Here is a 25,711-nt window from a genome sequence, read left to right on the forward strand (position 1 = left end):
TTGGATGAGCTGAATTCAGGAGCCTTAACCCTTATTGCCTTAACTCCTATACTATCTCTCTGGCCCCCTGATGGTGGCTCTCTTAAGATTTAAAGTATCAATACTATATATACTATAAGCTTCAATAAGATTCTGAAGTAGAGGAGTCTTCCAAGTAGCACTCAGGAGACCCAGGACTACTCCTGGCAATATTTGGCCAGGTAGCTCTGTGCTCCGATTGTGACATAGTACTCCTAGTACTATGATCCACTAGTACTAGTGGATCAGCATAGTAAGTTACTATTCAGATCTATTAACAAACAGCAATAACAAATAGTGAAATAAAACTTAACAGCTATTTTAAGCCAGTATAGCCTATTACTAAGTGATTAGGACACTTGCAAAAACCAAACAGCTGACTCAGTGTTCTATGTACGAATTAACTCTCACTTTATTTTGGATTGCAGAAATCTTATTCCTTTTCTATCCAGACAACTTTTATTAACAGTAACTGGAATTCTCCTGTGCAACTATGGCACACACACAAACTGGACCCATTCATTATGATAAAGAGTTTTAACTATTAGAAAATAATTTATGGACTGAAAGATATTTTCAGGAACACTGCTTTCATTAGGCCTTTATGGTCTAAGAGCTTTTAAGAAAAATTCAATGAAGAGATTTGCTTTAGAAGAATTTTATGGGCATATGATTAGCAATATTGAAAACATCTGAATTTAAAAAATGAGACAACAGTAAACTCCCACTGGGAATAAATAGCTCTGGATGCTATGACTAAATAAACAGAATAGTTATAAAATTTTCTTTCACAATATAACAAAAAAGATAATCATAACTAAAAAGGTTAACAGATTTGATTATATGGCAGCTTTACATAGTTTTCATTCTATAAATAATTTGTAACATATTTTAAAACTCAATGAACAAAGAAGAAAAATTATTTATTATATTCCACAATTCCAGGTACTTGGATTAATAAACACCTAGGATTTTAAACCTTTATGCCAGAGACTGATACTATCCAAGATAATCATAAGGAAAATTCTCTAAAAGGTATTTATTCTCCAGAGTCATTAAAGAACTTTTTTCTTTCTTCAAAATATTTACCAATGGAAAAGAAAACAGATGCCAGGAAAATTTTGTAACAATGGTCTGTTTGCAAATTATGTATACATACCTTCAAAGTCTTTTCAAAATAGACCCCCATTTCTTTGCTAGATTAAATACTTTGCACAAATTAAGTGCACAATAACAGTTTCTTTTCAGAAACTTTACATCAGTAACCTTATACAACCTTTAGAGAAGAGGATGCAAAACTGAAGACAGGTAACATAAGCTTACAGCTTTAAAACAAAAAAAAAAATTAGAGATAATAAATTACAATTTTAATTTTTATTATTATTACTGCCTGCTGACAAATTCTACAATTTGGAGTTCATTTCAAATCCTTCTAAATGTCTACATCATGAATTAAATATTTATGTACAGAATAAAGCAGATGTATTTTTTAAAAAGTAAATTGCTTTATAAATTATAGGCCAGAATCAGATGAACATAATCAAAAGATATAGTTTTGAAAATGCCATCAAAGGATTTCAGAGCTCAGATTATATAGGCTTGTTTGTTAATTCTTAGTTGGGTTTCAAGTATTACGGAGTTGTATTTGAAGAACAACCTTAATCCTTGCCACTTTATAATCTGTACACTAGTAGGATTTGAGCAGTAAGATTATTTGAAGTATTAAATAGGTAATATTTATGACAAATATCCTGAAGATCACCCAGAATAAGATGAAGAACAAAGTAAATCTAGAACAAGAAAAGGGAAGCTACATTTATTAAAAAATAAAAACAGCCATTTCTGATAACAAAACCATTTGAAATCCAAATACAATCAATATACATTGTAACAATGCAAAATGAAGATTCAACAAGTAAAACTGTTTATAAACATTTCGGAAGAAGAGAGGGACAAAGCTTCCTCATGTTGCAGGCCTGCCCACATGCACACCCTGATCCTCTTTCATGTTCTGTACAGCAGTTTTGTAGGTGTGCATCCATTCTGCAAACCAACTGTTCCTGAATAAAATCTCAGCTTCTAAAGGAGGGGATCCAGAACAACAGTCAGTAGCGCCACTTCATAAAAAATAGTCATAGGCTGAAGAGTAGTGACAACCGTTTTCCAAAATCTCCAGTTTTAACAAAAGGTATAAACTACTAAATCTGAACTCTTTCACATTATTTTGCATGAGTATCAAGTACTGTGTAAAAATTTATGTAAAATCTTAAGTTAGCCAAAACTAGTTAGCAAAGTTCTTCACTCTCTTAGCATGGCTGTTTTGTTTGTTTTTGCTTTGTCACTAACAATCCTCATCAAACCCAAAGACTTTGAAAAAAGAGTATGTATACTGCTGAAGAAAGTATCAAAAATGTAAATGAACTTCCATTTTAAGAGACACACAGTTCCTGTTGGATACTGGACTGTGAGAGTTTATTATTTTCAGTTTTTTCATGTCCTGGAGCATGGCAAGTAGTCTTCCGCTTAAATAATCGAAGACTCAATCGTAACAGTTCATTATCCACCACTGGAGCATTGGTGTAAGCTTGTTTCACATTGCCCTATTCAGAAAAAAACAAAAAACAAGTTTAAAAAGTACACGTAAGATGATAGTAGGAACAATTAGGCAGGTTAACATCTAAAGAAAAGACAATTTAATAACTCCTTTAAGATGAAATATTTTCAGACTCAAGATTATCTTAGAAAAGAAAGCATTATTTTTTGGAGGACACCTAGTCTAACCTCTTAGATAGGAATCCTTCCAAAAATCTTTGACAGGTAACTAGCCTTTATTATTATTATTTTTTTTTTAATTTCTATTAGTGACAAACCAAGAGGTACAGTTGTAGACCTACAAATCTTTGTGCTTGGGTTTCAGTCACACAATTAAGTACCCATCCCTCCACCAGTGCCCATCCTCCACCACCACAGATCCCAGTATCCCTCCCACCTCCCATCCCCCCATCTACCCCTGCCTCTGTGGCAGGGCATTCCCTTTTGTTCTCTGTCTCCTTTTGGGTGCTGCGGTTTGCAAAAGATAGCCTTTATTATTTCTAACAAAAAACTAAAAACAAAAATCAAAAAACAAAACACTGTACATTTTAATGTTAAATGGTACTCTTTCTTGTATGCATTGAAATAAAATCTCTTTTATGGATCTACAAGCTGGAAAGAAAAATTAGACAATCATTCCACCCTGATCGGAGCAACCTCATAGAAGCTCTAGAATGGAATGAATTCTCTATAAGCTGATTAGTGCAGTATATCACCTCTGCCACTGTCACTGTCACTGTCCACCCGTTGTTCATCGATTTGCTAGAGTGGGCCCAGTAACATCTCCATTGTGAGACTTGTTACTGTTTGGCATATTGAATACATCACAGGTAGCCTGCCAGGCTTTGCCGTGCGGGTGAAATGCTCACAGTAGCTTGCCAGGCTAGTCTACTAAAATGTTTACCCTATACTACTGAAACTTATAAAGACACATTAAGCATTTTGGTAACCTATTGCCATAAAATTCTGTTAAATATTTAACAACCAGGTATATGATAAGCAGCCATTTCTCATGAACTTCTTTAGCACCTGAAATTAATTTTTCTCTAGCAGTAGAACTTTTAGAAAATTAACTTTTAGAAAATTTAGAACTCAAAGAAAATTAACTTTGAGTCAGGCCTTTAAGCAGGAATGCTGTTAAAATGTCATTTGTTTTTTCATGTAACTTATACAGATTAATCTATCCCCATTTTTTTCTTAGCAATGTTTTCCAAAATGACCCAGAGCACAAAACAAATAAATAGTATTTCTTTAAAATTCTTAGGATCTACTGTGTTTTGTCCAGCTATCTATGTTCTCTAGCCCCTACAGAAAGCCCAGTTTCTTGCTTTAAAATGCAAATTAACCTCAATTTCTCTTATGTTTCAATTCCCTTTATTGTTAATACTTACATATAATCACTTGTATTTATTCCCTTCTTTACAATTTGATATATTCTCAAAAACATACACTTACATAAGCATCTTCACTACTGTGTGTCTGTGGAATACTTTCCTTGATCTTCATTTTAAATTTATTTCTAGAATGTCTTATTAAAGACAGCTGTTTGACAAATGAAAAATACTTCACAGAAAGCATTATAATCTTAATCCTTATCCATCAAATTTTGAGTAACAAACTGTTCAAATGCAAATCAATAAGTTAAACTCATTTTTAAAATCACATGAGGCCTTAATCTAGTGGCTTAAAGCAATCATATGAAAAATATATTACTTATACTACAGAATAAACACTGCCATCCCCAAGGAAACAACTGTACCTTCTCATTTTTAACAAGCTGCTTTCGGATAGCAGAATCCCGCCTGAAGCATAAAGCTTTACAACATGGTCCAAGATTACTAAGAAGATTCGCTCTTTCTTCCTTCCGTAGCAGTGCAGCCATGTTGAGTGCTCCCAATTCATGTTCAAAAAGGTTATCTGCATCTTTGAATAAAAATAAACATGCAATAAGTTTTCTTCAAATGGAAAAGTGTTAATAATCCAATCGTTTTGCCTAACAACCACAGGAAGACAATGGTGTCATAATCCCCAGTTTACAAATTTGGTACTAAGTAAGTGTTGCATCTATTTGAATCAAACTATCAGGCTTTTATTATTGTGCTACAGACTCAAACTAGATGGCTGTACTTGGATAGAAGTCCTCATTTTCTTTATAAAATGAGAAATGGAAAAATACTTAGTTTACTTTCCAAAGTTTTTTCACTGGATAAAAACCTGCGCATTCTGATGTTTACACTTAAGTACTTATTAAAAAGCAACCTGATTTAGAAAGATCAAGGTATTAATTTGGAACTTTTTTGTATGCTTCAATTTTTCTTATAATTTTTAAATAGGACTCTGGACAATGAGATTTAAATAATGAATTCAAGTGACTGACTCTTCAAAAAAAAAAAAATTCTTACACCGTGTCACGTAAGAACAAAAATTTACAAGACATCTTAATAATAGCAAGCACTATACAGTCAAGGTAAAGGTAAAAGGTAAAGGCCCTCCCGTTGATCATCGATTTGCTCGAGCGGGCCCAGTAACGTCTCTATTGGAGACTTTGTTGTTACTGTGTCTGGCATATCGAATACTCTCGGTAGCTTGCCAGGCTCTCCGAGAGGGGTGGAGGAATCGAACTCCGGTCGGCCATGTTGGCCGCGTGTAAGGCGAACGCCCTACCCGCTGTGCTATTGCTCCAGACACAGTAACAACAAAGTCTCCAATGGAGACGTTACTGGGCCCGCTCAGCAAAATACAGTCAAAGTGAAAAGAAATTACCTTTCGGTTTTTCTAGAAGTCTCTTACATGTTTCTTTGACTTTGGTAAATACTTCAGAACCCGCCAACTTTTTAGAAAGTCCAACTCGCAGCATAACAGCTCCAGGGGTGAATTTTAAGAGCGCAGCCCCAGGCTCTCGTGGTTCTTTTGGATGCTTTGGCATAAGACCAGACCAATCCACATCTATCACATCTAATGGATCTATAAAAAGGTAAAGAATACAATTTTTTTTTTTTTTAGTATTGTGGTTCTTTATTGAGAAATATAAACTCTAAAACACTGAAAGCATCACAATGTTATGATCAAATTATTATTATTATTATTATTTTTTGCTTTTTGGGTCACACCTGGCAACACTCAAGGGTTAATACTGGTTCTGCACTCAGGACTTACTCCTTGCAGTACTCAGGGGACCATATAGGATGCTGAGGATCGAAACTGGTAGGGGTGTCCAAGGCAAATACCCCACCCTGTGTACTATTGCTCTGGCCCCTCGATCAAAATATTTAACAAAAAGCCTCTCTATAAACAATAATACTTAGAATCTAAGAAACGTTACAAACAAAAGCATTTGCACCCAAACAGGCAAGCAAATCCATTTCTACCAATAACTCATTTAACCTGTATGAGAGATTCCCAATGAAGTAACTATTATTCCACTAAAATTTAGTCTGATATTTTAAAACTTGGCACCAAACTACTTTGAAGGGCTAAAGGATTAGTTTGTATGCATGTTTTCCTTCTGAAAAAACAATTCATTATGATTTTAGAATTAGATAGCTATTATTATTATATTATTATTATAACAAATGATCTGTCCACCAACAAATAATATTTGAAGAACCTACCAAAAATAATGTTCTATTTTTTAAAAAGCCTAATAACAGATGAATGTAATTATCCAACTTCTACATTAGTAAAAAAAAAAAAAACAGTAAAGCATAGGAGCAAATTTTTAAAAATATTTTATTGTATGTATATACACAAAAGGCAAAGACCCTCATAATAGAGAACATTAGTAGTATTTGAATTGGGCTGTCTCCAGAAAAATATTAAAGGGTACTGCTTCATGGTGTAATCATTTAAGTAATCTCTGGTAGTGCATAAAGTACTATAAAAAAGCATTCACTTTAGAAAATTGTTAAAAAGAGTTGATCAAATTTAGTTAGTAAGCATCTAAGTACAATTTAAACTATTATAAACTTTTTTTAACATGTAAAAAATTTAAAAGCTGAATGCTAAGCAGTAGTGTGAATTTAAAAAAAACATATTTAGTAATGAGTAAGCATTCAAGATTCTGAAAAGCAAGCAAAATGAGGGTCCTTGTCTCTTGAGCATATACCACAAACAAGTAAACATAAAACCATAATTTACATTTACAAAAATATCTGCCATGCAATAGAATGGGATGTTAATAATGAAGATGCTAGGTAATGTTTACCACATACATCTCATACATGAAAATGCCACATTTTATACTCTGAAATGCCATGTGCAGAGAACCAAGCTGATAAATTTAGGCTCACTGCTGAGGTTAAGAAATATGTGACAAGAATTTAGTTAAGATACAAAACATATTACTTTAAAACTCTCTATATAGCAATTCTTATAACACAGTAATGCTTTCCACTATAACAATATGAGAAGTTGAGTTCTTTGTTGACAATATAAAATTTTTGACCAGTATGAAAGTTCTGGTAAAACAATTGTCCATTCTACTTAGTCGTCTATCATGTCATCTCATTCTATGGCGCAAACAACTCAACAATAGTCTAATCTAACACTGAGTCATCTACATCATTTCCAAAGTAATTCATTGAGTGAACACAGCATCATTTATTTTACCATCTGGGATGCTTTCATCCATTTCTGTTTTTTAAATCACTAAAGTAGAAGCAAATGTGTATTAAATACCAAGATAGATGAGACAATATAATTGTAAAATTAGTGTGTAGTGAGCAAAAGATAGAGCTGATGGAAACTGTTAAAAGTAACATTTAAAATAATAGCCTTGCATCACCAATGACCACTTAGTGTCTCTGCATGATTCTACTAAGCAGTGAGGTGCAGTATAATATATTTTTGAAAATTGTCTGTAGTGAGTGGTTAGGATACTAAACTATTATAAACCTTTCAATGGTCATTTTGAAAGTTGGTTTTTTGGGAATCCTATAGCACATACTTTCCATCTAGGCAACTAGTGCTTGATTAGATTCCAAGTCAAGATAAGATGAATCTTAAAACTCTGGAAAGGAAATGCTAGAATTCTGCTATTTTATAACTGGATGAGCCTTCACCAATTCATAAACAACATCCACTTAAATAAACACACACATATAAAGTATAATTTTCATTTTAATGACCCCATTTTAAGCCTCAATCCGAAAATAAAGGCAAAAAAAGGTCAATTTTTACAGCTTGAAGGGAAAGAATACCTTACAACAACAGGTAATTTTTTTGTTCAACCACTTTTGCAAATTATTACCTGGCATCTTCTCCTCATCCTGTTGATCCTCCCTCTTTTCAGCATCACCTGCCAGAATTTCATCTAGCTCATCGTCACTAATTGGCTCGTATCCTTCCCCAGCTCCAGAACCTAAAGAATGCGCATCATCTAACTTGGATTCATCATCTCCTGATAAAAAGCACATTAAAAAGAGGATTAAGGGGAAGGATCAACCAAGACAAAGGAAACATAACTAAAAAACCTGAAAAGCATTTTTATTAGAAGACTGTAATGTATTATTTTAAACGCCTGATACTATCTTAAAAACTTGAATGTTCCAATTAGCTAAGTTAGGTTTTAATAGTAAAAACACAAAATGCACATCAAAAGAACGTTATAATTAAAATAAAAGCTGCCACTATCATATTAATGTGCTATTAAAAGATTATATTCAGACAAATCTAATTCAAAAGAATGTAGTAATTTTTTAAATCTGAATTAACTAAGTTTAAAACTACCTGCTCACTTATTCATAAAATTTATTTGAAAACAAAGTGTAGTTCATAGATTTATTTTTTCCAGAGAATATTTGATGATTTATTCAGTTTTCTCATGATTTTATACATAGATGTACCCAGGTATATTTTTAATTCACACAAGTTTGCTAGACTATTTTAAGTAAATTCAGTCAAGAGAGTTAAAGTTATTATTATTTTTTAAATGTAGGAGTACTGCTATTTATTCAGCCATTGATTAAGTTGATTGAACTGGGCATGTAGTTCATAGATTTAGTGCATGTTATGAACACCTTAGAACTGTGAGGTAAAAATGTAAAAAAAAAAAAAAGACAAAAACAATAATCCTTACGTTCCACACCTCAAATTCATCGCCATCCCAGTATTTTCCTTTAATTAGTACAAGTTCTAAAAATGCTGTAATATAATTTTAATGTATCTTTGTTAATACTGTCAGGACGTATTTTGCTTGTTTTACTCAATTTTCTCAACCATCTAAACCAACTGTTGTCTCCTGATGTGAACTGAAATTATTCTAAAACTGTATGATGTTTAGTATTTCAGCAACTATGCATTCAAATGAGTGTGTGGAACACTAGATTTCAAAATGTGTTAGTGTCCTTTAGGGGCGCAAGTTTGTAGCACATAAACTGTACTACATCATGAGATGTTCCTAGTCATTCAATACTTTTTATTCTATTAAATTTTAACATTTTCCCATGTCCACATTAATCTATTTCCAAGGAAACAAATTTCAGTAATTTTAAAATATAAATACATATCCAGATGCTAGTGCAGCCATTAAGACTTTTAATTCTTCTAGTTTATCCAACTCATTTTCCTATTTTAGCTAAATGAATTAAAAAAAATTTAGGGGGGGTATGCCACACCTAATGGTGCCCAGAGCTTACTTCCTGCTTTGTACTCAGAGATCACTCCTAGAAGGACTAAGGGACCATATGAGGTGCTAGGGATCAAACTTGGGGAGGGAGGCATGCAAGGCAGTGCTGTACTACTGCTTAGCCCTAAATAAAAATTTCCATCACCTAACAGGTAATTCACTATACATTTTTATACTGCTGTCTTAACTGGTAAATAATACATTTAGGGATCAGTTTGAAACACTAACAAAGAGTTATTATAATGATTAATTCAGTTATATCAAAGGTTGAACCTTCATAAATACTACAGCTCATGATTTGAAGCTATTTATACTCAAAATAAAGAGAAATATCTTTGTCAAGTTGGAAAAAAAAAAGTAACAGATGGCATATTGGAATACTCCTAATCTGAAAACCCTCTCAAAATGTAAGGATGTTTTTAACGGTTTTGAAAATGATTTTACTTTTGGCTCAATCCTCTATGTAACATGGCAAATAAAGAGGCTAGTGAAGGGGTCAGGAGATAGTATAGAAGTTAAGAAGCGCACCTAGCAGGCACCAACCCAGGCCAATTCCTGAAACCACATGGCCCCCTGAGCACTGCTGGGTGCAGCCTGGGGATCCCTGGCCCACAGGACCCGAGCAGCATCACATTCTTGGGTCCTTACACTGAATCTTTCAACCAGTTTGCAGAGAATTGCTGCTGGTCCCCTGGGTCCTCCTGAATGCTGCCTGATAGCCACCCCCCCCCCCGACTCCGCCCCTGAACCCTCTCCTATTCCAAAAAAAGTATGTGTGTGTGTGTTGTGTGTTGTGTGTGTGTGTATGTGTATAATATGTACCTATGCGTGTAAGCTTACATATTGAATAATCCAAAAGTTCCTGCGGTGTTAAAATGAGTATGTTCTGTCTGAATAATGATGTTAAGCACTGGTGGTATCAATACTAGACAGTCCGAAGGGGCAATATTTCCAGAAAAACTCTCAGGGCATTCTCTTTTATCATTATTAACCTCGGCTGCCATTCATCAAAGAATAGGATGCAGACAAGGATGAGCCAGCAGAATATGTTTTCATTCATCAGCCATTCTCTATATCCTTGCTAGTCTTGATGAAACAATGAAAAGCTACAGGCCTTACAAAGAAATACAGTACGGGGTGGGGGTGGGGGGTGGGAATAATACTGTGACACTCACCTTCCATATTCTCAGCTCTGTCAGTTTTACTTGTATCTTCAAATCCCTGCACAGATCCTGTATCTTTATCCATTCTGTCTTTTTCCAAAGCTACAGAGTCCCTTGAAGTGCCGTCTAGGTCTCTTTCATGTTCACTTTCCAATTTTGCTTCACTGCGTTTTACAGACTCTACTTGCGAATTCTCAAAAGTTCTGTCTCTATCCCGGTCCCTTTCCACAGAATCAGGAATTAGTCTCTCTCTTTCCCTTTCCAAATCTCTCCTTTTGTCTCGTTCTCTCTCCCGTTCTCGCAATCTATCTCGGTCCCTGTTCCGGGGCCAGTCTTTATCAGCATCCCGATCCCATTCTCTCTGCCTTGTATCTCTCCTCTCTCTCTCCCGTTCTCTATCATGCTCATAGCGATCACGTTCTTGAAGCCTATCTCTGCTATCAAATGACCCAGATCTTGAATGGACTTGTCGATCTGACTCAGGAGAACTTCTTCTTGAACTATGGCTTCTTGAATCCTGGCGATCTAAAATAAATACATGATAAACCAAGAGTTAACGTGTGATAAAATAGAAATAAAATCCTACATTTTAAGGTACTTTAAAACATCCACCTTCTCTTTTTTTCATTGTTTCCTAACTATCCAAAGAGCTAAGAGCTAACTCTAAAGAAAAACTGATCTCAATTAAAATGGTAAATGGATTATGTAAAAAGAACATGTGTTTTTGTTTATTTCCACTAGAACCACAAAATACTGTCAATGAAATAAATACATAAAACGGTTAAGAATTAACAGAACTGATGACATCATTATCCGATCTCTTCCTATCCCCCTACCTTTACTTCTGTGATCAAAAGAGAAAGCACTGGCTGCAGGAAGAAGAGAAGGAAGGTTAAAATTTTAGATACCAATAAGGGACCTACATACATAAATCCTTCCACCAAGAAAATCCTGACTTTATACTGATGATGTCATTCAATGTACCTCTATTAAAGTTTGTGGTATTAATGTGGTAAGAGGTATTATTTTGGTGAGACAGTTAAAATTTAAGTTTCTTGAAATTTAAGGTAATGTATTAAGTAACCAATTTAGCTTTTACTTTAAAATTATAAAGTCCACAAAATAAACTAACTTAGAAAGCACTGACTAGATTATAATTCAATTTAATTACCTGAAGAAGTACTTCGACTGGGTTCTCCACGCTTTAACTGATCAATCCTAGATTTTCTCTCTCCTGTGATCTCTAGGCTTTTTGTTTTTTCTCTATCTCTCGAGCCACTATGCAGCACCCTCTTTCGACCACTTTGGTCATCTCCACTTCGATGGGCAGAATCATTGGACGGGGAGCGCAGACGACTGGATGTATGACTACGATTGCTCCGATTACTCCCAAGGCTGCTACTCCTCTTTTGATCTATTGGCTTGCGATGAGGTGCATCTTCTATGGTAACATGAGATGCTTCTACTTTTTCCACTCGTGTCCTATGGCACTTTCTATGTGAGTCTTCACTGGCAAAAGTAGCACTGGGGGCACTGGAAGGGGTGGAAGAGGTGGATACGGTGGTAGCAGATGTGCTAAAGGTTGTGGTAGCAGCAGTGGCAGGAGTGGAAGAAGCATTTGTAGTAGTAGCATTAGCCACAGGTGGGGGAGGAGGAGGGAGCGACGATGGAGAAGGAGTCCTTCCAGGAGTCACAGATGTGACCGCATGCTCTGCATCTGTGGCCTCTGCACGGTCAGGCACGTCCTCATCAGACCAGTCACTAAATGCTGTGTCTTCTTTTTTCTGAGATTCCTCCACAGTGCCATCCTTATCATTGGACATTTCAACCAATTCCTCTTTGGTTGTGATAGGGGGAGTCCGTGGTCCTCTTTTCTTCTTACTTTGCTGAGCTGCTTCTTCATCAGAAATATCAGAATCGCCTTTGGACCTTTTACGTTTTTTTTCAACACTTTTCTTCTTTTGCCCTTTTTTGGGTGAAAATATTTGCCCGTCTTCAGATGTCTCTATATTACTCCTCTCGATACCAACATCGTCATCTTTCTTTTTCTTAATAGGTTTCTTTTGAATTTTTGCTTTTTTCTTGTTTTCATCGTGACCTCGCTCAGCTGTATCGCGATCTTCAGATGGGTGGTGTCCAGCCGTATCTTGTGTACGCGTTCTTGAGATTTCTGTGATTTCCATCTGCTCTCTCTGCTTCTCGATGGAGGAAACTTTCTCTTTGAGTTCGTGCTCTTCGTAGCGTCTTGAGCTCTCTTTTCTTTCTTGTTTACGATCTTCTTCTTTCCATCTGCCCTGCCTGTCTTCCGTAAGGTGTGACGGACTGAGGGAACGAGATTCTTGAGGTCGTACAACCTGGCTCAAGAGTCTATGTTTTTCATCTATATCAAAAGTTAAAAGTAATCACACTTTCACCAGGTGAAACAAATAGTGCACGATACATATAAATAATAATAAACCAATCTCTTATATTTCATTTTAAAACTTAAAAAAAGTAATTTTAGTAATCATTATAGCTTTACTTCAAATAGTAGGAAATGACAGTGCCCTAATATAAAATGACTATTTCTAACACACGTTAATCACACAAAAGAAGACATTCAGGGGAAGCATAGTCGCAATAAAATTTAGTTCATCATTTCCTAATTCAAAGAATGGTCTCAAGGTTTCAAAAGAACAAGAACGAAAAAGACACAGAAAATAGCTTACTTTTATCATCGCCACTGTTGTACGTGTCACTGTCAGGAGAGTGTTCCCGTCGACGCTTAGGTGACTGCCGAGGGCTAGGACTCCCTTCATTTCTATAGCGCTTCCTAAACAGGACAAATGCAACGTATGAAATTTCGGGAAATTAAAAAACACTGTATTAAAGAAACCTATGCTAAAACCCATTTTACATTTTTATGAAACTCCGTATGTTATAAACATAATGATAAAGCTGAATGAAAAATAGTCAAGTGAGAAATGAGAAAATCCAGTATTGGTTCTAGAGTCTAAAAGATAGAGTAGAACTTATACTTGTAACTTTAAGTAAATTCCTTGAAATGACTGAAACACAGCTTTCTCATCTAAAAATCTGAGTGGGAGCAGGGAGGATAATTTGTCTCGTCAAACTAGAGAAGGACTACATTCAGCTGTAAGCCCAATGCCAGGATATTGTGGATATTTTATAAAAATGAGTAATTTCTGGGCTAGGGAGATAGTTCAAAGGGCTGAGGACATGCTTTGTATGTGGGAGGCCTTGGATTGATCACTGGTACTACATTTTCTACTGAGCATCACTGGGAAATACTACCCCCCTCCAGTTAAAAAAAAAAAAAAGCTCTTTCTTACAGTTACAACACATGCTTCCTATGTTGATTTTAATGCCTGCTCTTTAGTGGTCTTGAAATGAGTGGTGATTTATATCTGTGGGCAATTAATGCATTCTAGCATTAAAAAATATTTTTGTTAAACTACCATTTCATTTGTATTTTTCACTAGACAATATTAGTGAAAAAATACATATATATATTTTTTGTTACTAACACTGTTTACTAACATATGCCCAAAAGTTGAGAAGCATATCCTAAGTATATATACCCTCCCCCTTGAAAGATTAATTATATAAATGAGCAAACACATGGAGAAAAATACCCCTTTGACAATTCATAGGCTTGAACAATTTATCAACTAATGTTTCTTCCATCATTAGGTAGTATATTTCCCTGTTCCATCATTTGGGCTGGCCCTGAGACTTGATTTGGTAAGAGAATGTAGTAAAAGTGATACTGCAAGTCTGTCATGTCAGGACTCAAGACCTGCAGCTTTGCCTTCATATTATGCTTCTACCATTATATGTCAAAGTCTTTTTTTTTAGACTGATGAGGGTGATGTTTCATGCAGAGGAAAAATAAAATGCTCTAAATAAAAGCACTTGTCAACAGTCAGAAAGTGAGTCCATTTTGTGTTAAATAGATCTAGAACCATTATATTGACTCCACTGAAATTATACAAAATTGCTAATGTTACTCAGTCATGAATTAATAAACAGCTGCTGTTTTAACATGCTAACACTGACACTGCAATTTGTGTTAATTAAACCACGCTGAAGTATGAGACACCAGTGAGCATCAAAGTGTTAAAGAAATGATATGGGGGATAATTTGATATGCAAGCTGTCACTGATATACTCAAGTGAAAATTGAGAAAATAAAAAACAGAACTGTAATCTTAATGAAGTATCTATAGAAACAAAATTAGAATAAAAAGAAAACTGACAGTTCAGCAAATATATATAAAAGCAGTTTTGAAGGTGCTCAAAAAGCAGTTAAATTAAATTCACTACTGAAATGACAATATAAAACATCATGGATTTTATCTACTATAACTGGTTACTATGAGTTATCTGATTTAAGTTTCTGGAGTTCTTGGCAATATTTGGATTGTCTAGCCACCAAGTAATTTTTTTCCCTGTTATTAACAGAGAGAAGCATGGGAAAATGGTACTAAAAAAACAGAACCAGAAAATAACAAGTATGTCAGCATTTTAATTTTAGAAGATAGCACTAAAGTGGTCGAAGCAGCTGATCTATGCAAATATAATTTAAGGTTCAAATACTTTGTATCTGAAAATATTATGGCATAGTTTAAATGCAAAATTTGTCTTATTTCCTGTAACCTATCTTACTTCCTGTCATTACTGAAATACTACCTTAAGTTTTCTGTTGTTCTGATCGTCTCAAACTCATGATTTTTGAGGGCCAGGAAGGTACCAAGTTTTCCAATTAAAATTTTTTGTCACTGCGATGCTCAAACTGTGACCCTCAGGCCAGAAACTGTGTAACATGACATGCTCCTCCCTATCCCCCCAACATATACATTTGCTCTTCTAGTTAATATATTGCTAAAATCTGCCTGCATGTCTGTATATTTCAATGACTTCAGAGAATTGTAGCTTGTTTTATTGTTTTATTTTGTACAGCTGATAGTTGTTCTGCAAGAATGATAATGCAAGATATTACTTATTTTGCCAGAAAAGTGACTCTCAAAAACACAAATCCCTTATAGTAAAGACTATAAGAGTCTTATTTCTATCAACCTCTCATATATTGTTCTATTTTCCCCTTTGCTCATGATCACCAACCACTCTGGCTGTCTGTCAACACTAAACTAGTTCTTTCATGAACATTTTCTTGATTTTGTTCCCAGCCTGATACATTTTAGTCTAACTCTTCACTAACATGGTTGTTCATTTTCACTGGATTGTCAGAAAAATAAATCTTTAAAAAGGTTAGTCTCTTGGGCTGGAGCGATAGCACAGCGGGTAGGGCATGTGCCTTGCACGCGGCCGACCTGGGTTCGATTCCCAGCATTCCATACGGTTCCCTGAGCACCGCCAGGAGTAATTCCTGAGTTCAAAGCCAGGAGTAATCCCTGCGCAGCACCAGGTGTGACCCAAAAAGTGAGAAAAAAAAAAAAAGAGTCTCTAAGAAATAAAACAGGTATGTAATACCCCAAAGCATACAAAGCTATGGAAAGAAGGAAAGACAATGAGGAAAAATATCAGGTGATGGAAAAAATATGTATTGTGCACCTGTGAAATTTAGCGTCTACATTTTATATTAAAGACTTTTGTTTTTTTTTTTTAAATGAGGGAAGGGGGAAGCCAGACCTAATGCAAGAAAACTACTTCTGAATTCTGTTTCTGCCTTGAACCATAATCCAAAACAGCAATGATTCATGAAAGTCTGAAGCAAGAAGTCTCTATGTACCTTGAGATAATAAAATGAATATAGGGGCATATAATTTAAAGATAAATTATTTTCAGTCAATTTTAAACTTAAACACTTTATTACATGTTTTTTATTCTTTCAAAAGTTGTTAATGCCTATTACGTTTTGAGGCCATAAAAATCTCAAACTCAACTAATTAGAATTTAGAACGCTCATGGCCACAGTGACTAACTTAGCATCTAGTGAGAACCTCTGTCAGAGAGAGGGGCGCATACAAAACTGTGAGGTATTGCCTGAGCTAGTCTTAGTCATCCGTCAAAGACATTTCATGAGGAAAACCTTTCTGAGACTGGAACTAACATAAAAGAAAACACTGCAGAAGGAGAGATTCTATTCCTGATGCCTTGAGAATCTGGATAAGGCCACAGTAGAACAAGTGGAAACTAGCCCCGGGCTTCTCAAATACCTGAGCAAATACATTCTTTTTGTGAAAAGGCTATGAAAAGCAGAAAACACCCCGAGGCTTGTTTTGTAAGATCATCACTTCTTTTTACCTCAGTAACCACTAAACTCCACACCCTGAGAGTAGACACCATCTTATCTCTCCATATTCTAGCCATGCACTGGGTTACAGGACTCCCTGACTTCTAAGAGATTGTGAACGCTTCTGTAGCCTCTAGGGAGTACCTCAGACATAGGACATAAACATAAGCCAGGAAGTATTGTCAGGAACAGCTCAGGCCATGTATCTTGGTGACATGTAAACCCCATTAACTAGCTATAAAGTGAATGTGCTGGAATACTAAACTTCACTGATTCTATCACTTTTTTGGTCTCTGGATCATATCCAGCTGTGATCGGGACTTATACCTGGCTCTACTCAGAGGCCTGGGATGGTTAGGTGGTACCAGGGATCGAACCCAGGTGGATTATGTGCAAGGCAAAAGCAGCTTGTCCATTTGGGGGACTTTTGTTTTTAAAACCAAAAATCAAACTTAGAAAAACTGATGCACAAATCATTCTTACTTTGATTTTCTTTCATCATGTCCATCTCTTGGAATCCTGTCTTCCCGGATATCTTCTCGCTTCTCTCTGCGGTCATCCCGTCCTTTCTCTTTCTCTTCCCAATCCCTCTGACGCTCTTGTTCTTTCTCCCTTTCTCTTGCTCTTTCTCGTTCCCTCTCCCTCTCTCTCTCCCTTTCTCTCTCCCTCTCCCTCTCCCTTTCTTCTCTTTCTCGCTCCCGTTCTTTTTCCCTCTCTCGCTCCCTCTCTCGCTCCCTCTCTCGGTCATGGTCTCGTTCTCTCTCTCTTTCACGGTCTCTCTCTTTCTCTCTCTCTCTCTCCCGTTCCCTAGCACGCTCTCTTTCGAGTTCTCTCTCTTTCTCTCTTTCCCTTTCCCGCTCCCTCTCTCGCTCCCGTTCTCTATCTCGTTCCCGTTCCCGATCTCTTTCTCTAGCCCTCTCGTCTCTTCTATCATCCATTCTGTCTACTCTTCGTTCCTCTCTTCTTTCATCACGCTCAAGCTCGTCATTCCTTCCCTGATGTCGAATTGGTGAGCTTGGTCTTTGATCTACAATAAAAATCAAGTTTTGTCAGTGATTAATTTGACAGATACTCTATTGGTAAGACAGCAGGCAAATCTTAAATTTTAAGCTCTGTAATGGGTCAGTCACACTGGCAGCAAATATAAATCACATACTGTATTTTTAAATTTAATCATTCAAATAATCACCCCTAGATGTTTAAAAGTAATTTTTACTTCAAAGTAATTTTTATTTGCCCTCTAACTCTCATGTTTTCTGCTTCCCATCAACCCCCTCCCACCGCCCACTGATCCACCTTTGATCTTGCTCTGCATGCTCCCTGCCCTACCTCCAGCCCACTGTTCCAACCCCACTTTCTGCCATCTCTACCCTTCACCTCTGATCTTCTCTGTCCCCCCAGCAGGACCTGAGAACACTGGTGGCAAAGGATAGGGGCAGCAGGAGGTGTAGAACATAGGAGCTGAAGGAAAAAAAAAATTTCCCTCGTAAGTCACACCTCTAATTTCAGGCCGAAATATATACACATCAACGTGTAGCTATTATGTGAAAAAAATAGTAGAACAAAACATTTGTCAATATTTGTTGCTGCAACATCAATTTATCATACACCAGAATATTAAGCAGGGTACTGATTCTTAGCAATAATGAAATAATCAAATGCAACGTTTAATACTAGTGATATATTTATAATAATAAAATCAATCACAAAACTACTCAGATGAAAAGTTGTTTTCTTAAACTGCAAACAGTCCATCCCATCACATTGTATATATATACACATGTGTATACATACAGATATATGTATACATATTTCCCCCCTATATACACATCATATAAACAATGAGAAAATAAACGCATGCTACCGATAATGCACAGTTGAGTAGGAAATCAGTCTGAGACAAAATACATACGTATATTTTAAAATATGGCATAACCTTTTCCAGAAAGATAGAACCACTGTGGTAGGATCAAAGCTAGCTACCATGATGCTTCTATTTTTGTAATATATAATGTCTACTGGTTAGTCATAAAAATTATTCTATGCTATATTAAAAAAATTGGTAAGTGAAATACCTAACATCAATTTATTAAGAAGAATACCTTAGACATATTTTTAAGAAAACGATCAGTAAATAATTTGACTTTCTTTCCTCTTACAGATGAAAAAGAGAAATAATTTTCATATCAGAGAAAAGATACTGAAACATCTTAGAATTTTAAAACTAAAGTTTAAAAAAGAAAAAAGATGTGTCTAGAACTTTTCTCCTCTTCTTACAGAGAAATCAGAGCTGGGGTAATGATTCAATGGGCTGAGCATATACTCTGCATGCTGGAGGCCCGAGTTTGAATCCCAGCACTACATGGTCCCCTGAGCACTCTTGGAGCAAGCCCCAGGCCCAGAACTAGGAGCTGTCCCCAGCATTGCTGAGTATATTCCCAAACCAAACCAACCAAACACAAAATCAACAGCAAATAATAGTCACAGAACTTAGTTTAGATACTGACATTTCAAAATCACGAAGATTCATTAGAACTCATTAAGACGCAGGATCAGTATATCTCAAACCCTCTAATTCTCGCTAAAACCAACTTGAATTTAAAAGGATTCATTTTGGATTCCCAGAATTACCTGTATCTCATGTTTTAAGGTACCCAAATTGATGGCTAGGATCGGGAGTAGGGGTCCTATTAATGTTACAGTGACTATAAAACAACCTAAAATAAATTCAATACTGCAACTTATCGAGATTCAAACATGAATCTTCTGACTGCAGCAGTATCAGGAAGACTCCTTTACTGATTCGTTTGGCAGATAAAACCTAATCTTCCCAATCCAAGTGACACAGATTCTTACTTCAATGAAAATTGAAAGATGTAAAAATATCACTGTAACAGTTCTAAACTAGCCTTTCTATCTTTCTCCATAAACGTGTTTTTCAAAGATGTGTTTCTCCTTCCATCCCCAGCACCCCAAATGGTCCTCCAGGCCCACCAGGACTGACTCCTGAATACAAGGAGTCACCCCCGAGTAGAGCCAGGTGTGGCCACCCCTCAATAAATAAGTAAATAAATAAATAAATAGATAGATAGGCTTTTCTTCTTAGATTTACTATTTTAATGAGACACATTCACAAGTTGGATATTTGAGCTAGTTAAGTATCAGAAACTTCATCTCCAAACATTTTATAACATTTCCTCTCTGTATCCCTAGAAGTAATATTACTAACTCAAATTCTAATCAGTTCTTAGATGTCAATATTATTAATAGTTAACTGATTGCTATCCTTGTCTTCAGTCTTATCCCCACATTCCTTTATAAATTTTTATGAAAACAATTTTATCTAGCTGCCTAAAAGTAGTTAACTTTAGGTAGTAAAAAGGAAATCAAACCCAAACTTCTCGGTCTGATTTGTTAGAACATTTACAATATAGATGTCTCACTTTTTCCTAAATCCCTTTCCTCCCTACTAAGTTACAGCATCCTATAACTCAAACCTTGTAATTTTTTATGACTTCAACGCATATTTGTTTATCTCCACACAGGGTAAAAATGTATCTTCCATCATGCATTCTCAGCAACATTTATATTTCAATTGTAATATGTACCCTGATTTGCTTGTGAAAAATCAAAAGAAAAAGACAAATTCTGAAGCAGAGAATGACGTGCCTGGCTATATCTCTAACCTAACCTCAACCTCTATTAATTTCCTATTTCTCACCATATTCTAATCACATTGGTCTTCTTTACACATCAAGACATTGTTAAGACTAGTATAATAAGCAACAGAATCTTTCCTTATATGGAACACTTTTATGTTCAATTTTTTGCAAGACTAGTTTCTCCTGTTATTCTTTCTTCCATAAATATCAACTCAATTTTATATAAACACTACCTGAAAGTAACTATCCTCTCATATCCTTTATTTCTACATAGGTTCCTTTGTTTACTTCCTTGCTAACATTTAATCACTGCTTCTCTTGGAGGTAATCTCAACTCTTCCCGTTAAGTTTTATAAGCATAAGATGTACTATAATTTAAGAAACAACAGAGCAAATAACTATTCATGGTTATCTATTGATATCTAGAAGATATTAACCTCAAAAATGTTTTTCTATTGCAGCATTAAACTTACTAAAATAGTTACAGGAAAGAAAAATAAAGAGCAGAGCTTTTAGTCACAAGAACTGAACTGAATGTGAATCTCAGCTCTGACACTTACTTCTCTGTAATATTGGAAAAATCTCTACCCAACTCTTCACTTAAGACTTCTGAACAGTTAAACATGGATTCTCTAGTACCTGATTCACAGGGACATTATAAAGAGAAAAGAATTTAAAGGAATTTTTAAATACACATAACCTGAATTAACAGCATATTAAGGATACTAAATTTAGGAAACATGCATCAAGCAATGGTGAAGGTTCTTGGTACTTCAATGCATGTAACTAAGTTATGTAAGACTGAAAGCAGATGTTACTATTAAATTCAGGCAAGAAATCCTAAGCTAGGATAAGAAACAAGAAAAAAATAATTGAAAAATAAGATACAGGGGCCAGAGAGCTAGTACAGTGGGTAAAGTCCTGTAACACAGCAGACCTGGGTTCAATCCCCAGCTCTCCATATTGTTACCCCACAACTCATGCCCAACTGACCTCTGAGCACAGAGTCAGGAGTAAACCCTGAGCATCACCAAATGTGGCCCAAAAGACAAAAAATAATAAGATACAGAAAAAGTTATTACTAAGCATGGTCTTAAAGAAGTAGAAATGGTGAATCAATGTTATGGGGGGGGGGAATCAGATATAAACAGGGGGAAAATCAGATACAAACATAGAACACATAAAATCCAACTCCATATATAATGAAGAAAATGCCAAATATTCTTTAGTCCAAATGCATTAACATTTATTCTAACTTTTTTGTGTTTGCGTGTGGAGAGTGAGGGGTTGTGGGATGGGGTGGTGGGTACTGGGCCACACCTGAAAGAGCTGAGGGATCTTCCTGATTCTGTGCTCAGCAGTGATCCTGGGCAGTATGGAGGGAATCATACATCCATACATGGTGCTGGTGCTTTGAGCCAGGGTTGGCTATCACAGTAGCCACATGCTAGGAAAGTGCCTTTCCTCTTACACTGTATCTCCAGGGTTCTGCCAATACTAACAACCCAATCAAACTGACCTCGTCTGTGTTTCTGATCTCCTCTATGCCACAAAGGGCAGGGTAATATAAAAACTGTTTTCTCATCTCTGTCCTTATTCAGCATAGTGGGCATCTCTTATTCAACCTACTGCCAAGTATCAATGTTCAATTCCCTATTCCACTACTTTGTAGCATACAGTAAAGAAAATCTTATGTCAGTAACCAGCCAAGTAAGTTCATAAGATCTAAAATGTTTAAAGAGGCAAATCACATAGACAATAAAACTTTTGTTAGAGAAAGTACTTACAAACTTTCTTAAGTGCCTTCCAGTAATCATACTTCAAAATTGATCTGAGACAATCTAATAAATAACTGAAAGTTTTTAGCTTTAAGATGTACAAAAATTGCTAAATTATTACTTGTTCTCAGGAAGGAGCATGAATAAAAGTTTCCCTCAGTCTCATTACCATCATGTTTTTCTTATACTTCTCTGACACTCCTTACACAACAGTTTATCACAGTGAATGGTCAGGATACATGCATGGGAGAGTTTAAGTATTTCCTGAATTTGCAATGTTTGAAATGGCATCCCATCACCTACATTCTTTGAAGGGCTGTGAATTATTTGGTTATGGTGAGAGAGATATATAGCAAGGCATTCTCTGTTGCCAAGTAATAGTAATACCTATTTAAATATTATCTCCTAAGCTAAGTAAACAAGATTATGAGCAAATGCATCAAATAGTTACATAGATGTATCTACAAGAAAACATCTTCAGATATTTCACATGAAAAAAGTAAAGTGATTTAAACATTAACAATTCTCCCAAGTAAATATTAGTCACTGTTAGTATTCTATTTGACAAACCTCTTTCTCTGTTGTCTCGACGGTCTCGCTCCCCATGTCTTCTCTCAAAGGAAGAATCCCTTGCTTGGTCTCGGCTGTCTCTTTCAGGGTATCTGTCTCTTTCAGGATAGCTACTTCGAGTTTCCCAGCTGTCATGGTAGTTACTACTACTGTGACTATCAATTTGAGAACTTCTTGTGCCTCGGCTTCCTAAACAAAGGATATTCACACAAATGTTTAAGATATACACTTTTTTGAACAAGGTTCATCAGTCACAGTCTTTCCTCACCAAAGCAAACTGATAAAGGTGCTTCTTTAAAAACTCTAAAGGGTGGCAATCATTGTTGAAAGAAGACTCAAATGGTGGATAAAAGCACCCAACATGTCTAATGATTGACTTTGGTAAGCTAAGTCCCAGTTTCCCTTTTCTATAGAGAGTCCTATCATGGGAGGTCTGAGGATATAAGTCAAAGGGTTGAAGCACATGCTTGGAATTCATGAGGTTCTGTGTTTGATCCCTGGCACACGAATCTCAAGTATCGCTGGTGTGTGCTGGTAGTCCCAAATATCACAGCACTGGAATTCTGGGCCAAACACTGAACCTTCTGACCTGCACTGCCAGGGTAAGTACTGCTGGGGAAGCAAAAATAGGAGGAAAAAACAAAAAGGTGGGGAACTCATAGTAGTTTCAATAGCCCAAACATGGAAAATATCTAAACATATTTCAATATGTGAATGGTTAAACCAACTCTGGCACATCTAGACCAAGGAACACATTTTTTATGTATCAAGTTGGTAGAAGGAGAATATATTTGAATGTGGCTCTAAAAATGTAACACAGAAAATCCTGTGATGACGAAGCTGAGTATCCAGATTGTGGTGATGGTAATGAAAGGCTAGAAAGACATTATGAAAACAGTATGGGAGCACCTCAAAAAATTAAAAGTAAACTACTATGTGATCCAGCAATCCCATTTATGGGTATGTGTGTATACATATATAATATAAATATGGAAAGGAATTGAAATCGCTATCTTGGAAAGATATTTACATTTACAGGTTCATTATAGTCTGATTAGACAAAATGTTCATGACAGATGACTGGATAAAGAAACTGTAGCCCCATCATTAACAGTCTTGTAAATCATGGTTCCTAAAATTTTTGAAATATTAAAAATTTAAAATAAATGTATTACAGACATATGCACAATTGGAATATTATTTAGTCTTAAAAAAGAATATCCTTCTAATAGAGGCCAAAGCAATAATATAGCGGGTAGGACATTTGCCTTGCATGCTGCTGACTCGGGGTTTAATCCCCAGCATCCCACATAGTTCCTCGAGCACCGCCAGGAGTAATGCTGAGCATCACTGATCAAAAAAGGAAAGAAAGAAAGAAAATCCTTTCATTTATGAAAACATGGATAATCAGGACATTTGGATACAGAAGGACAAATACTACATTTGTATACTACTACTACATAGATACCATTTATCTGAGAAATTTGAAATATTCAATCTCACAGAAGCAAAAAGTTTAATGTGGCTGCCAGGTGTTGAAAGGAGAGGGAAATATGGAAATATTTATTAGTGAATATGTGTACATTTGTTAGTAAATATGTGCACAAAGTATGCACAATATTTGTTAGTAAAGTGTACAAAATTTCTATTGTACTGTAAAATGAACAGGTCCTAAATATCTACTGTATAGAATAGCACTTATAGTTAGCAACACCTATAGAAAATTCAAAAATCTGCTAAGAAGGTGATCTTATGTTTCTCAACTTTCTAGGAATCAACAAAGGATTGATTACAAACTTGCTGAGATTAAAAACTTGTTGAGATCTGTTGAGATTCTAAGTCACTATTGGAAGAAATAGAAGACATGAAGATATGGAAAGTTGTTTCATGTTCAAAGATTGGAAGAATTAACAATTTACAGGAAACATCTTGTCCAAAACAATATATAGAACAGAGACTGCCAAACTTGCTTATCACCTCCTTTTTGAAAAAACACCATTCAGCACATCCTAGAAATCTACTTTCTTTAAGTGATCAAACAGTAAGCACTCCCCTAATTGCATCAAAGTTACAAGCAACCCTGTTGGATCACTCCAGTACCACCATGGGAGTTATCACCAACTTTGGGAAATGATACAGACTTAATACAAGTAGTATCCTGATTTCAATGGCATTCTTCAATAAAATGGAATAGGAGTTTGAGAGGTAGTACAGGGATTATGGCACTTGTCTTGCATATGGCCAATCCTGGTTTGATCCCCAGAATTGTACATGGTCTCCCAAGTACTGCCAGGAGTGATCCCTGAGCAGATTAAATCCTCAGCAGAAGCTCTCTCCACAAATCAAGAAAATAGAATAAAATAGAATAAACATAGAATAAACATGAATAAAATAGAATAAACATGAATAAAATGTATAAAGAACCACAAGAGTCGTTGAATAGACAAAACAATCCCGAGAAAAAAGATGGGAACCACTGTGTTCTCGGATTTCATACTACGAAAGTAATCAAAAACATGGTAATACTGAAATGAAAAAAAAGGCATTCAAACAAGGGGGTCAGAATTGAATGTCTAGAAATAAACTCTCACTGTAAAAGACGAAAAAGCTGAGGAGGTAATACAGGAGTTAGTACACATGCCTTGAATCTCAGAGTTCACTTTCTGCTTCTCTTGAGTGCACCCTACTGCCTTTCCCAAGCATCACCAGGTATAACCCTTGAGGTGTCTGAGCATTACCTGGTTGGCCATGGGGACCACTAAGCAATGCAGCAGTAGCTGTGATGGTCCCTGGTACCACAGGGCATAGTAAGCACTGTGTCATGGGCTCGAGCATTACGGACAGTTAATTTACAAAATGGGAGACAAGAGCATAGAGCAGAGAAAAAATAGTCTAATTTCTTCAACACGTTATGTTGGGGAAATTAGACTGCATGAGCAAAATGTGGAAACAAGAGCATTATCTCACGCCAATGCACAAATGTTAATTCAAACTAGTGTAAAAACTTTCACGTTAGACATAAATCTACAGAAAGAAAACATAGGCAA

General features: G+C 35.8%; 1 protein-coding gene across 4 annotated transcripts in view; it reads right to left on the minus strand.

Moving 5' to 3' along the window:
• Positions 1–1,401: 1,401 nt before the first annotated feature.
• Positions 1,402–25,711, minus strand: part of ZC3H13 (zinc finger CCCH-type containing 13) — a 70,720-nt gene continuing 46,410 nt past the window's right edge. For 2 of the 4 annotated variants that reach the window (XM_056108569.1, XM_056108553.1), the window contains exons 11-20: positions 22,665–22,853; positions 18,032–18,115; positions 17,138–17,681; positions 13,107–13,210; positions 11,570–12,778; positions 10,411–10,923; positions 7,859–8,008; positions 5,374–5,574; positions 4,370–4,533; positions 1,402–2,618 (exon numbers count right to left, since the gene is read on the minus strand). In XM_056108569.1, coding sequence (XP_055964544.1) covers positions 2,448–2,618; positions 4,370–4,533; positions 5,374–5,574; positions 7,859–8,008; positions 10,411–10,923; positions 11,570–12,778; positions 13,107–13,210; positions 17,138–17,681; positions 18,032–18,115; positions 22,665–22,853 — 3,329 coding nt within the window. In that variant the 3' untranslated portion in view covers positions 1,402–2,447. The remainder of the gene's footprint in view (positions 2,619–4,369; positions 4,534–5,373; positions 5,575–7,858; positions 8,009–10,410; positions 10,924–11,569; positions 12,779–13,106; positions 13,211–17,137; positions 17,682–18,031; positions 18,116–22,664; positions 22,854–25,711) is intronic. The other 2 variants (XM_056108562.1, XM_056108578.1) reach the window with 2 other exon arrangements.

The sequence above is a fragment of the Sorex fumeus genome, unplaced genomic scaffold (genome assembly GCF_029834395.1).
Source record: "Sorex fumeus unplaced genomic scaffold, SorFum_2.1 ptg000008l, whole genome shotgun sequence".
Classification (NCBI taxonomy): Eukaryota; Metazoa; Chordata; class Mammalia; order Eulipotyphla; family Soricidae; genus Sorex; species Sorex fumeus.